Raw genomic sequence first — 13,882 nt, 5'->3', positions numbered from 1 at the left:
ATGGCGGGCGAGGGGCTGCGGCCGCGGGCCAGGGGCCGGCGGGAGGAGGGCGCCGCGGGCGAGGCGGCGGCCCGGGCGCGCGGCCCGATGCCCTGTCAGTGCGCGCAGGGGAGGCGGGCGCGGGCCGACCCCTCGAAGCCGGCCGTGCCCATCGCGTGGACGCTGTGAGGACCGAGCCGGCGCTTCCGGCGGGAACAAAGGCGGGCGGGGGCCGGCTCCGGCGGGTCTGGGGGCTTCGGACGGGGCGGGGGCCTGTCCGTCTGCCAGCACCACCCGGGGCGGGCGGGCGCGGGGCCCCCTCCTCCCTACGCCCGCGGGGTTCTGTCCGGTGCGGGCCGCCGGGCGGGCGCGGGGGTGGCGCGCTTTGTCGGAGGCTCCACTGTTGGTTGGGGCGCAGGCCAGAGGGGTGGCTTTGTGCTTAGGTGGAGCTGGAGCGGGCAGCCCGAGCGACCTGGGCAGGGGCCGAGGAGCAGGCGTGCGGGGAGGCGGGAGGCGGTAAACATCTGTTGGAGCCTGCCGGTTTGCTGAAAGCGGAGTGGGTTTTTTTTTGTGTGTGTGTGTTTGGGGATGGGGCAGGAGTTCCAGCAAGGCTGGGCCTCTGTGTCTGACCCGAACTGCTCCTCCAACTCCACTGGGGCCCCCGGACGGACCATGCCCCGGGTGGGGTGGGGGCAGGCACTGGATAAAACAGTGCGGGGTGGGTGGGTGCTGTTCAGAGGGACCAGGGGTGCGGTGCGGGAGGCCCCGAATGTGACTGGGCATTGAGGTGCGTCACAGAAGAGGGGAGTCTGAAAAAAAAAAAAAAAAAAGAGGGGAGTCTGAATCTGGATCTTGAAGGGCGAGTAGGAGTTCTCTGTGTGAGGAGGGGGGGCAGTCATTCCAGGCAGAGGCCGGAAGTGTGAAACTGAAAGAACCTGCCAGGTTTCTGGGAGAGCAGCTGGAACATGAGTAAGAGGCTGTTGAGCAGCGGGGCCTTACAGCCGGGCCTGGAATGTAGGGCCCTGCGGGCCTGGGTTAGCCCTGAGGCAGGCAGCCTGCCCCTGGAGACCGTGCACTGGGTGGCCCCTGCCCGAACGATGCCCCAGGCTGACTGGGACACTGTGGATCCCAGCCAACCCACCAAACGATTGTTTGGCGAGGGTGCGGCCCCCAACCCTGGCTGAGACATGTCCCCTTCCCTTTTTATTGTAGCTTCATGGCGGCCGAGGAGATGCACTGGCCCATCCCCATGAAGGCCATTGGTGCTCAGAACTTGCTGACCATGCCTGGGGGTGTGGCCAAGGCTGGCTACCTGCACAAGAAGGGCGGCACCCAGCTGCAGCTGCTCAAGTGTGAGTCCCCTGAGTGGTGGGGAGCACAATGGGGACGTGGGGACAGGGCTGAGCCCCACTGGACCTCCTTGGCCAAGCACCCTTCCTTTCTGAGCCTCTTCTTCCTTTCTTACCTGGTGGGCCCTCCAGAGTTTCCCTTCTCTCCCTGCCGGCACCCCCTCGGGGCCCTGAGGTTGGCCTCCCCAGCCCCCAGGACTGTGGAAGGGTCTGGAGTGGTGCAGCGGGTGGAGATAGGAGGGCATTTGGTGCACAGTGGTGACCAGCTGGACAAGGGAGCTTCAGCCTGTGGCCAGGGGCGGGAGCCCTCGTTGGCCTGGTAGGTCTGGCCCCTGGGTGGTGCCCTCACCTTATCAGGTGGGTGTTCAGTGAGTCAGGCAGTCACTCTGTCTGCAATGAACCCACGTACCAGGCCAACAGCCATCTGGGTGCTGGACCTCCAGAGCTTCATGAGACCGGGGCTCTGGTGCCTAGGACAGCAGGCTGGGAGAGGGAGAGAGCCCCCAGGCCTGGGAGATGCTGAAGCCCAAGAGCATCAGGGCCTTGCCCACCCCTCTGACCAGCCATGAGCGTCCCGTGCCTTTGCTCAAGCTGTGCCCTTTGCCAGGGACTCCCTGGCCCTGTGCTGCCTGGTTGAGGTGTCCCAGGCTGACTGGTTTGGTTTCTCTGTGGGCTCCGATTGGTCTGCCCTCCTCTTTGAACAGGAGCCTCCAAGGAGGGGCTGTAAATGAGCCGCCTCCAGGCCTGGGAGGGGCTGCTCGGGACGGGGCAGTAGCCCCAGGGGTTCTCACCATAACTGGCTCCACAGCAGTGGCTCCTGTTGGCAAGATCTCTGGGCATCTTTGCCCCCAGCCTCGCTCCACCCAGCAAGGCGGCTCTGTGGCTTCCCTGGGCCTCTGGCCCTGGCTCTGCCCTTCCTTGAGCCACTTTAGTCCCTTGTCCCTAGGGCCTGCGGTAGCGCCACACAACCCCCTGAATCTCGCCTGCCCTGGAGGGACCAGCATGCCCATCCATCTGTCAGCATTTGACCCCATGGTAGACTCCTGGGGAGGGGGCAGGAGGCCTGGCCTGGAGTCGCCCAGGGCCTCCAGGCGTGGTCCCTGGAGTGGGGCCTGCCCAGAGGCTCAGCCCCTGCCCTCGCCCCGCTCCGCAGGGCCCCTGCGCTTCGTCATCATCCACAAGCGCTGCATCTACTACTTCAAGAGCAGCACGTCCGCCTCCCCGCAGGGCGCCTTCTCGCTGAGTGGCTACAACCGGTAAGTGCCCCACTGACCCCCAGCCCCACGGCCAGTGGGTTTGCCCCCGGTTGCCACCCAAGGCGAGTCCAGGCTTTCCTGAGATGGTTCACACCCGAGGCTGGGGCTTCCTGCCGCTTTATCAGCCTCGAGGGTTGCAACAGCCTGCTCTACAGGGTCCCCGTTCGGTCGCAGCCTAGTGACTTCTGCGTCCCTCCTTCCTCCCCACCTTTTCCCCCTCAACCATCTCCGCCTCCTTTTGGCCAAGAGCCCAGGCCCTGCCCCAGGCCCCCTGGCTCCCGGGGCCTCCCAGGCTGGGGCCAGTTCCCTGCTGCGGGCTGCCAGTCTATCATTTGGCCAGGAGCCTGCCCTCAAGGAGCTCTCTGACTCATGGGCACTGGGCCTCCCCCTCCCCGGGGGATGGGGCATGTTGGCACGTGTGGGCCCACCCACGGCCTCGCCTGCACGTGGGGGTCAAGTGTGATTCCTGACTCTAGGTCTTGGTGTCACACCACCCAGGCCCTGCACCCAATGGCATTAGTCTGTGCCCCTGCCCACCCCGGGAGGGCCCAGCCCTTCCTGCCTCTGAGAACCTGAGGGTCCCGTGGTGTCAGTGGCAGGACTGGCGCCCTTGGGGGGGGTGACTCTAGGCCTGCACTCACATGCTAGCCGCAAGCTCTGTAGGGAAACTTGCCCCAAGCACCCAGCCCAGTGCCCATCCGCCAGGTGGAGGCCGGGGGAGGCTCCAGGGCCCTGTGGCTGCCAGCGGGCACTGGTGGGTCAGACTCTGGGGTCCCCTGGGGAGGGACATTTCCTTTCCCCAAACACAACCACCCCTGGCCTGGTGGGAGTGCAGCCTTGCAGCAGGGGATGGTCCAGGCCGTCTGATGGGCCGGAGGGACATACCTGCCCCAGGCGCCCAGCCTGACAGCGCCCCCCATGGTAGAGTTTGTGATCTCTACGCAAACTCCATGTCCTGGCTGCAGGAGCGGCCGCAGTGATTCACTTCCCTGAAATGTTCTCAGGCCAGCCACCTGGCAGCAGGGGCAGGGCTGAGGGTGACACGAGCCCCATGAGGGTCCCCAGGAGGTAGGCCAGGGACCAGGCGGAGCCCGAGGCATCCAAGTAAAGTAGCATTGGTGGGCAGCGAGGGTGGCATGTCCTCATCTCAGAGCCCTGCACGTGCTGCTCCCTGGAAGCCCTCCTGGACCCCTGTGCCCTCCGCTCACTGCCCACCCTTGCCCACACGCTTCCTTCTGCCTGACGCATCCAGGCCTTCAGCCAGCAGCATCGATGGGCCAACCGTCCAGATCTTCCCATGTCCCTCGGGGCGTGGTGCTGGGTGCCAAGACCTGTCCAGGGGCGGGGCTGTGCTTGGGCCGTCCCTGCGGGCATGGGCCGCATGGTGACCACTGGCACTGCCCTCAGGGTGATGCGGGCAGCTGAGGAGACGACATCCAGCAACGTCTTCCCCTTCAAGATCGTCCACATCAGCAAGAAGCACCGCACGTGGTTCTTCTCTGCCTCCTCTGAGGACGAGCGCAAGGTGATGGGGGGCCGGGTTGGACCTGCCTTGTGGGGACGGGGAACTGTCAGGGCCCCCGTCCAGGCCCGGAGGGGCCATGGCTAGGGCATGGGCAGCTGGGTGGGTGCCGCCCCCCGGTCTCCAGTCCTCACGCCCAGGGCCTGGCGCCAGCCCCCTCACACTCAGAGCACGCTGTCTCAGGAGGAACCCTGGGTGGGCTGAAGGGGGGCCGCGGCCCCAGAAGGGCCAGCCAGGGTCGTCTTCCCCAACCTTGGTGGTCGACACAGACCAGCCAGTGCGGGCAGGGGAGGAGGGATGAGGGTAGGTTCCTCCCCTGGGCCCCATCATGCCCGCTGAGGGCCTGACTGACCCGCAGAGCTGGATGGCCTTGCTGCGCAGGGAGATTGGCCACTTCCATGAGAAGAAGGAGCTGCCTCTGGATGCCAGGTGGGCCTGGGGGTGTGATGGTGGGCGGGTGTCACTAGGGCCCTGGACTTGACACGTGTGCCTGCCTCCTGACCCCTGGGGGCTTGGCCCAGAATCCCCTCCTTGAAGGCTTTTCTGAAGGTGCCAGCTGGGCCACGTGTGTGCGGGGTGTGCACCTGTGTGTGTGCACCCGAGTGTGTAAGCATGTGTATGCGTGCACCCCGTTGGTAGTTCCTGTTTGGGGATTACACGTGCTTTTACTTGCGCACCCAGGAAGCCCGGCGTTTCTAGCAGCTCAGGCCTTCGGGTTCCCAGCGCCCCTCACTAGGGAGTGAGAGCAGACTGAGTGCCCGGGGCAGTGGCCCAGGCTGTCTGGGCGTTGATGACCGCACAGCGAAGGTGGCTCAACAAGCAGCGAGGGCTCTCTGGGCGGGAGCTGCATCCATCCGGGCCTTTCAGACATGAGAATAGGGAGGCCCAGGTAGGGCTGGGCACACCTAGGCGGTCCCGCAGGCCCCTGCCTGAGCCCCCAGGGCAGGAGCAGGTGGGGACGTGGGCCCAGCCTTGAGGCCTGGCACCGTCTGGGCGGTCGGGGTGTACTTGTGGCGAGAACCACGGTGGGGCTGAGGAGGGAGACACCACAGCTTCCAGTCCCCTTGTCTGCCCTTGTTTTGTGTGTAGACGTGTGTCTAGATCTTTCTGTGTCCGCACGTCTCCGTGTGTGTTTTCGTGTTTATCTGTGTGTGTGTCTGCATCCGTGTGTCTGAGTGTCCACGTGCGTGTGGCTGCATCCTTGTCTGTATGTGTGTATGTCTGTCTGCGTGTCCGAGACTGTGAGTGCCGGAGACCCCCTGCCCGGTACTCACTGCCCTGCCCGCCCTGCGCTCAGCGACTCCAGCTCGGACACAGACAGCTTCTACGGTGCCATCGAGCGGCCCGTGGACATCAGCCTCTCTCCGTACCCCACTGACAATGAAGGTGAGGCGCGTCCCCATCCTCTGCCCGCCGTCTCTCCACGCCTGGCTGCTGCCCCGGAGGGAGACGTAGCTGGCTTGCCTCCCTGCTCCGTCCGTTCGGCTTCCCCAGGCAGCCTGGGTCTTGGGTTCCCATCCTGCCCACCTCATCCTGGCCCTGGGCCCCCCTGAGGGAGCAAGGTCCTGAGAGCCCTGCCCGGCCACCCCGGCCTGGGTGCAGCTGGCCTGGGTGGCCCTGAGTCCGACCCTCCATCTGCCCCACAGACTACGAGCACGACGATGAGGACGACTCTTACATGGAACCCGACTGCCCCGAGTCCGGGAAGCCCGAGGGTGGGTGGGGCACCCGGTGGGCCTGGGGAGCGCTGGGAGTAGAGAACAGGGGCTGGGGCCTGGAGCAGAGGCTCCCCCACCCTGGGCTGGGGCTCTCAGCCTGGGTATGGCTCCGGGTGGCCTGAGGCCTGACCGTCTCCACCTTGGGCCTCAGTTTTCCTCCTTCAACCCAAATATTGGGAGGAACAGAAAAGAAGAGGCTGGCTCTGCTCACCTGCTCCTCTGACCTCCTCCAGTTTGCCTGGGATGGGGGAGGGGCGGTGCAGAGGTAGGTGAGGGGGAGCCCCACACATAGGACGCTGAGCCAGGGCTGGCCCTGGGGGCTGAGAACAGGGAAGGAGGATAGCTCGCTGTGAGCACCTGTGGCCAGATGGTCACTCAACTGCCCCACCCTGCCCCCACTCCCCAGAGCACTCGGCCAGGCAAGGGGACAGGCTTGTACCAGGCATCCCAGGGAAGCACAGGGACGGGTGGGGGAGGGCCACGCCTCTGTCCTGCGTCTGTCGCATCACTCACTGTTCCTTCCACCCCCAGCTCTCCTCCCCCAGCTCCTCTTGTTCTTGTTGATTTCATCATGGTTGGGGACTTCCTGTTCCTTGGCCTTCTCTCCAGCCACCTTGTCTTCTGCCCCCCTCAACTCCTCGTGGCCTCCTCTTAGCTGTGCCTCCCTCGAGTGCAGGTGCCAGCCCTCTTCCCTCCTACTGGCTCCCTCCCTCTGGGGCCCCAGCTCCCACGGGCCTTCAGCCCACCAGGACCTGCAGGCCAGCACCGAGCCCACATCAGACCCTCGTCCGTTCTCTGGTCTTTGCATCCTCGCTCGCCCGCTTCAGGCTCTCATCTCTTGGGCCTGTGACCACAGCCCTGGTGAAGCCCTGCCTCCGTCTGCCCCACCCCTGGCTGGAGAGAGCCCACGGAGGCCTCACCCTCATCCCCACCTTGGACCTCCAGGGGGCCAGTGCCCCTGCACACCTGCTTGCGCATTCCCAGCTCCTCACCCAGAACGCCTCTCGTCAGGGTTCCCACCCCAGTGCCCGAGGGTGGCACTTGGCCCGGGGCCCCCTCCCTGCCCCCACCTGCCTCGCCAGCCCCAGACACCTCGTGCTCCAGGTCCCCTCCCGCCCAGCCCTGTGCTTCCCGGGGTGCCCACGCGCACGACCCTGGGGCTCAGGCCTGGCCCGCTCCTCTCCTGTCGCTCCTGGGCCACAGCCAGTGTCCTCGACAGGCTGTTGACTCCTGACATTTCCAGCTGGGGCCCCTCCTCTGAACTGGGCCTGGGCCCCTGGAGTCCACTCGATGTCCCTTAGGTGTCTCGTGGCACTGTCAACTTGTTAGGAGCAAACCCAACCCCCAGCTTCCCCCAGCCTGCTCCCGCCTTTCCTCCTCACCTCTGTTAGTGGGACTCCCAGCCACCCCAGCTGAGGCCCGGTCCTGGGAGGCTTCCTTGCCCCTTCGTTCTTCTCGCCCCGACCCGCTTCCCCGGAAGCTGAAGGCTCCTGATGTGACACCTGGGCTTCAGGAAGTTTGCACAGGCTGCCGTATGGGGGACAGATCGGGAGGGCCGGGTGGCCTGGGGTGGGCCAGCGTCCCAGAAGGAAGGCTGCATCGGGAGTGCTGGGCATCGGGGCTGTAGGCCGCGTGGCCGGGCTGGGGGGCTGGGCGCTGAGGGGTTGCACGCCTGCTTGGCCCTGGCCGGCCCTTGCCGGCAGAGGTGCTGCTGCTCTGGCCTCTAGCAGGGGACCCTCGCTCACCAGATGGGTCTCCTCGCTCTGCAGATGCCCTGATCCACCCACCGGCCTATCCCCCACCTCCGGTGCCCACGCCCAGGAAGCCCGTCTTCTCTGATGTGCCCCAGGCCCACTCCTTTTCCTCCAAGGGTCCAGGCCCTCTGCTGCCACCTGCACCCCCTAAGCGCAGCCTCCCCGATGCCGGCCTGGCCCCCGAGGACTCCAGGAGGGAGCTGCTGGGCCCGAGGTGGCTCGAGCCCAGCCCCAGGGTGCCCACCCCCTCCCGGAGGGTGAGTGAACCCCCACCAGGCAGCCTGCCCGCCGTGCCCAGCCGGAAGCCACCTTACTTCCGCGAGGACGCCAGCTCCGGCCCAGAGCCCCGGGTCCCTGGCCACGGCGCCAGCTCTGCCGGCGCAGCCGCTACCACCTCCAGGAACTGTGACAAGCTCAAGTCCTTCCACCTGTCCCCTCGGGGGCCACCCACACCTGAGCCCCCTCCCGTGCCGGCCAGCAAGCCCAAGTTCTTGAAGGTGGCTGAAGTGGCCCCCCCGAGGGAGGCAGCCAAGCCCGGACTCTTCGTGCCCGCCGTGGCCCCCCGGCCTCCTGCACTAAAGCTGCCCACGCCCGAGGCCACAGCCCGGCCCGCGATCCTGCCCAGGCCAGAAAAGCCGCCCCTCCCCCACCTCCAGTGAGTCTGTGCTGCACTGGTGCCACCGGGACCCCTCCCCAGCCTGTCTTCCCACCGGTGACCCAGCCTCCCTGCCTCTGGCACACAGCCCGTGACGGGCGCCAGGCGGCCCTGGCCTGGGTGGGGGGAGGAAGGCGCCTTGATGGCCCTGGGCTGCCTAGGCTGAACGGCCTCCCTTACACCTGACGCGGGGGTTCCCAGGGGTGTCCCGCCTGGCCCTTGAGGTCCAGTCCTGTGGGTGGTGAGCCTGGAGCCCGTGGCTGCCTTGGGGAGCAGTGGGCGAGGCGGGGCTCTGCGCACCCCAGCCTCCCAGAGCCGCTGCCGTGCAGTGAGGGCCCTCCGGGCGCTGCCAGCCTGCCCAGGGACGGTTGCTGTGGGGAGGTGTGGGACTGAGCCCTCCTGAGCCAGAAGTGCCCTTCCCGGCCCTGTCTGGGGCTCCAGATGCCACCCTGGCTCTGACGCCACCGAGGCTGCCTTTGTGCCCTTCCCGACTGGGAACCTGCCAGTTCCCAGTGGAATGTGGAACGTGTGTGTGACTCACCTCGAGGCCTGCTCGAAACACTTTCAGCTTTATTGCTGGGCAGTGCCGGGAGACTGGTGTGTCCTCACACCCACAGCCCGCAGGGCCCTCAGCAGGGAAGGCTCCGGGAGCCCCAGCGGGGAGCCTGAGTGGGCACACTAGTACGGTTCCTCCTGAGTACTCTTGACCACGGCACCCTTCTCCCTAGGGCTCTGTTAGCACTGCCACCCGTGCGGGAGCGCCTGGGAGGACCCCTTGGCACACTCATGGTTCTGTTTTGTGAGGGGCCACAGAGTTGTAGGCTGGCTCATGTGTTCGTGCTCTGGGTCTGGACCTGAGTGCCACGGGGCTGCGTGTGGCAGAGCTGATCGTCCACAGCACAGCCTCACCCACAGCCTGGCAGCCCATCCCAGGGTGGCCTCCTTTAACTCTCCCTGAAGCCCTGGAGGCTCGGACCATGTGGCCACAGTGAGGGGCGTGTCCCTTTGGCTCGACCCATTCATATCCGTCCCGTGGCTCTGGGAGGAGTGCAACGTGGCTGAGGTCACAGAGCTGGTCCGTGGCAGCACTGGGCCCTTTGCCCACAGCGTCTGGAGCCCAGGACCCCCCTTGCCGGTGACGCCGGCTCAGGCGGCCAGGCTTCAGGCGACTGCTGCCACCCCAGGGCGGTCAGCGTGGAGCCCCCCAGAGCTCTGTGGTCCTGAGCCTTTGACAGCCACCAGGGCCGCAGGCGCCAGACCTCATGGGTCCCCAGGCTTGGTGTGGTCACTTGGAGGCACGGGGAGCAGCGTCTGGGGGGAGCAGAGGGGGCCTGTCCCACGTCTGGCAACGACACGGCCTTCCTCCGTTTGCTTCCCGTCCAGGAGATCACCCCCCGACGGGCAGAGCTTCAGGAGCTTCTCCTTTGAAAAACCCCGGAAACCCGCACAGGCTGACACGCCGCAGGCGGACGCTGGTGGGGAGGACTCTGATGAGGACTACGAGAAGGCAAGGCCGGGTGGGGCGCCCAGATGTCCGACGGGATGGGCGGCCACGGGGGAGCTGGGGGCGCGGGACACGGTGCGCAGCCCCAGCTCCCGGCACAGGCTGGCAGCCAGCGGGGAGAGCCCCACCCGGGCCTTGACGCTGACCATGCCGGCCTCCCTCCAGGTGCCACTGCCCAGCTCAGTTTTCATCAACACCACGGAATCTTGCGAAGTGGAAAGGTCAGTGTGAAGCCCTTCTTTCTCCAAGGCCTTGTCTTGGCAGACCTGAGGTTCTCTGCCGCCCCCCCCCCCACCTACACACACACACACCCCTACACACACACACACACACACCTACACACACACATACCTACGCACACACACTCACGAACGCACGCCCTCTGGTCTTCCTGCTCTTTGGTCCCCCTCTCCAGCCTTGGTGCTGGGCAGTTACTGGCACGAGAACACAGCTGAGTGCCATGAGAAACCCGGCGAAAGAACGACTCCTGCCAGCTCAGCCCCTGCTCTGGCCTCGCCCTGGGCTCTGTGCGGCCGGCCCTCATGGTCCCCAGTGCTCTCGGAACCTGAGCTGCAGAATCTGGGACGACAGAAAGCCACGTGGTGGTGGGGGCTGGAGGGTCCTTGAGAGAGCCATCTGAGGGGGGGCTCACCTGTTCACACGGCTGTGTTCTTGTAGGCTGTTCAAAGCCACGAGCCCCCGGGGAGAGCCCCTGGACGGCCTCTACTGCATCCGGAACTCCTCCACCAAGGCGGGGAAGGTAGGCACCCAGGGAGGATGCTCAGCCGCCACCCTGCTGTGCAAAGGCCCCCAAGATGGCTGCGTGGTGGGGTCTGCCGCTCTCTACATACCCGGGCTGACAGGCGAGCACAGAGCTCTACAGTTCGTAGCTCATTTCCCCGCGCAGCCTCTTACTTGGCTTCTCAACCGGGTTTCATCCTTGAGGTCTACAGCCCCTTCTCCCCATCCATTCTCAGGAACTCAGCACCGTCTGCAGTGGTGCCCACTCCCCAGCACGGGCGTGAGGCACAGGAAGGGTTGGGGGGCCCGGGGCTCTGACGGGGTAGGGGGTTCCCCTTCCTGCTCTTTGAAGGGGAGGCTGCCTGGGGCCGTGGGAACATTAGGAGGTCTGCTGGCTCTGCCTGGGCCCCTCCAAGGGTAACTCGTGTGACCTCACTTAAGCCTGTTTCCCCTTGAGTGTCGGAGATGGTCCTAGTGTGGACCAGGCACCTGCTACTGTCAGTCACGTCTTAGCAGACTCTCTGAGGGCAGGAGTCCCGGGGCAAGGGGCCGCCCATCCTGACCCTGCTGTCCATGGGCAGGGGGACCCTCTCCCAGGGACCCAGCCTCGACGTTGCTGCCCCCGCACCCCGAGTCTGTGTCTTTCCTGAGGGGAGTGAGCCGTCCTCTGCCCGCTCCTCTCCCTGCAGGTTCTGGTCGTGTGGGACGAAACCTCCAGCAAAGTGAGGAACTACCGCATCTTTGAGAAGGTGAGCAGGCTGGCCTACCCGAGGGCCCTGGGCGGGAGGGGAGACCTGGTCCGGGGCTCGGCTGGGGTCAGGGCAGAATCTCCCTGGGAGAGCATAGGTAGTGGGTGGTCTGAGGCCAGCACTCCCAAACACCCCTCCTCCACCGTCGCCTCTCTCCGTGGCCCCACCTCCCCCCCTCTCCTGGCTTCTCTGTCCTCCACTGACCCTAGAGGAGATGGGGTGATCAGCCCTCGGCCCTAGGCTTACTTACAGACCTGGCCTGCGTCCCCTGGGCAGAGTGTTACTGCCGACCGCCCCGTCTTACAGGGAGGGCCGGCTGGCTGGCCCCTCTGACCCTGCCCCACTCCCCACCCAGGAGGCGAAGTTCTACCTGGAGGGCGAGGTCCTGTTTGTGAGCGTGGGCAGCCTGGTGGAGCATTACCACACTCACGTGCTGCCTGGCCACCAGAGCCTGCTGCTGCGGCACCCCTACGGTTACGCCAGGCCCAGGTGACGCCTGTGCTGCCCGCTGCTGGGCAGAGACGGCCACAGGGCCACAGCCCTGGGCCCCGCAGAAGGAGACCGGCCTGCACGGGAGAACACGCGGGAGCCAGCGCCGTGCTCTGACCCGGGGCCTCCCCAGTGGATGCCTCACAGAGATTGCCAGGCCAGGCCCCGCCCAGCAGGCTGGGTCCCCCGGGGCTTGGCCAGGCCCTGGGCTCCAGGGAATTGTGTGGGGCTCTCCTGTCTCACCCTGCCCACCTCCCAGGAGCCTAGGACTGAGCCCAGTCTGGACTTGATTTACAGAAATTCTGGTACCCCCAGCACGCCCCCCTGGCACTGGGCTGGGAGCTGGGTAGGGCTGAGGTATTTGCGGTTGGGCAGGGGCTGGACCCCCAGGAACGCTACAACACAGGCTCCGTGAGGGGCCGGTGCCGCACAATAAAGCACAGATGACCTTTGCCCCGGTGGCCAGGGCTGCACTGGGAAGGGGGCACGGCCAGCCTTACTGAGTACCCACACCAGCCTCCAAGTGTTGACTGTAGCAGGTCAGCTCACGGGACCTCTAGGAGGTGGTCTTGTTTTCTAGGCCACAGGGCGCTAAATGACTTACCCTTGGGTCCACAGCTGGTAACAGAACAGGACCCAAAAAATTGGACAGTCTGGGCCCAGAGCCTGTATCCAGAACGCCGGGTTCTGCCGCCAGAAGTCAGGTCCAGGGCAGTGAGGCCCCTCACATCAGTAACTGGGTCATTCGTTGGCTTAACCAGTGGTTACCGGGAGACAACCGGGCAGAAGGTATGCACAGCGCCCACCGTCCATGGCAGCGGGGTGTGCAGGGGCTGGGAGCTTGCAACGCAGCTGGGGGCTCCAGGAAGACTTCCTGGAGGAAGTGATGGTTACAGTGCTGCAGGAAGAGTAGGCCCTGTGTCGGCCAGGGGTGGGTGGGGACAGTGGTATCCAGATGCCCAAGTTGTCTGGTCCATGCCTGGTGCAGGCCCAGCACCGATCATCCCCTTGCTTCCTGTCACGGAATCCCAGCAGCCTGCTCTCCCTGGCGTGGCCATCCAGGCTGGAATTTTTTCTTTTCCTCATAAAAACAGACTCAACTGGGTGTCAGGGCTGGCAGGGAACCCAGGGTCATTTGCTCCTCGCTGCACTTTGTGTTGGGAATGAGGAATTTGCGATGTAAAAGCCAAGCCACAAGAGCCTATGTGCCCACTAGCCATTGATTAATGGTCCCAGAGGAAGGCCCTTTGGACGTCCCCTCCCCTGCCCTGGGCATGTCCTGGGGTGAGGTCGTTGGAGGAGGAGAGAGAAGTCCAGTCAGGTGGGAGGCTCCTGGAGGTGCAGCAGGGGAGACAGCAGCCATCTCCTCCCAGGAACCGAGTGTCCAGCACCACCTCTACAGATGTTTCTTCTTCAGCCGCCTGGTGGAGTTGGGGAAACCGGAGCCCCTGGTGTTCCTTCCGCAGCATCTGTGGGAAACCAGCAGTTCCTCCTTCCTGCAGTTGCAGTCCACTGCCCTGAGCCCAGTGACGCACACCAGTCCCCACTGTGGCTTGCAGTTTCCCTTCCTGTGAAATCAGAGAAGCATTTCCAGCAGTTTCTGGGGTCTGCTGTGCTGCTGATTGCTGTAGGACACATGACACTAATGCTTTTAGCTGACACGCAGCCACTTGGCAGCCAGCTCATACTTGAAGACCCCTGAGCTGGAAGGTTGGGGGGTTCTGGTGTCCAGAGCCAGGTGATAGGTCCTTCTGGCTGCCTGGACAGATGAGACCTGTCACTGCTAGAGGCCCACCCCAGAGCCCAGCCCAGGGCCTGCCGGGACAGCTGCCCTCCTCTGAGTTCACACCCCAGGCCCAGGGCCTCGGTTGCTAGAGTGTGTGTGTGGAGGGTAGTGGATGGGGCCCCAGGCACGGTCCTCCAGCACGCAGGAGGGGCTGGAAGGGGTCCCACTCTCCCGAGACTTGCCATGAATGTTCTATTCCTCACGTAGGGCTGGAGGGTGGTTACCACTGGCTGAGCACTTCCTGTACTCAAGGTGCTGAGCTGCACACTTGACTTAGGTCTAATAGCTGCCCTCCAGGCAAACTGTTTTACAGGTGAGAACACCCAGGTTCAGAGAGGCCTGGATTCCAGACCCAGCCGTGTGATCTGTCCTTCGCTGCT

At 65.2% G+C, this 13,882-nt stretch overlaps 1 protein-coding gene across 7 annotated transcripts in view; it reads left to right on the top strand.

Moving 5' to 3' along the window:
* The window catches only part of SH3BP2 (SH3 domain binding protein 2), a 40,965-nt gene extending 28,896 nt beyond the window's left edge, over positions 1–12,069 (top strand). For 5 of the 7 annotated variants that reach the window (XM_029235114.1, XM_029235116.1, XM_029235111.1 and 2 more), the window contains exons 2-13: positions 1,192–1,331; positions 2,482–2,584; positions 3,992–4,109; positions 4,465–4,535; positions 5,404–5,492; positions 5,753–5,821; positions 7,594–8,233; positions 9,617–9,740; positions 9,903–9,958; positions 10,416–10,497; positions 11,168–11,227; positions 11,583–12,069. In XM_029235114.1, the coding sequence (XP_029090947.1) occupies positions 1,196–1,331; positions 2,482–2,584; positions 3,992–4,109; positions 4,465–4,535; positions 5,404–5,492; positions 5,753–5,821; positions 7,594–8,233; positions 9,617–9,740; positions 9,903–9,958; positions 10,416–10,497; positions 11,168–11,227; positions 11,583–11,720 (1,686 nt within the window). In that variant the 5' untranslated portion in view covers positions 1,192–1,195 and the 3' untranslated portion in view covers positions 11,721–12,069. Of the gene's footprint in view, positions 165–1,191; positions 1,332–2,481; positions 2,585–3,991; positions 4,110–4,464; positions 4,536–5,403; positions 5,493–5,752; positions 5,822–7,593; positions 8,234–9,616; positions 9,741–9,902; positions 9,959–10,415; positions 10,498–11,167; positions 11,228–11,582 lie in introns of all 7 variants that reach the window. The other 2 variants (XM_029235110.1, XM_029235112.1) reach the window with 2 other exon arrangements.
* Positions 12,070–13,882: the final 1,813 nt, after the last annotated feature.

Source organism: Monodon monoceros, unplaced genomic scaffold, assembly GCF_005190385.1.
Source record: "Monodon monoceros isolate NGI ecotype Baffin Bay Population unplaced genomic scaffold, NGI_Narwhal_1 Super_Scaffold_20, whole genome shotgun sequence".
Taxonomy (NCBI): domain Eukaryota; kingdom Metazoa; phylum Chordata; class Mammalia; order Artiodactyla; family Monodontidae; genus Monodon; species Monodon monoceros.
Note: the sequence above shows the minus strand (reverse complement) of the source record. Positions and strands in the feature narration are given on the sequence as shown.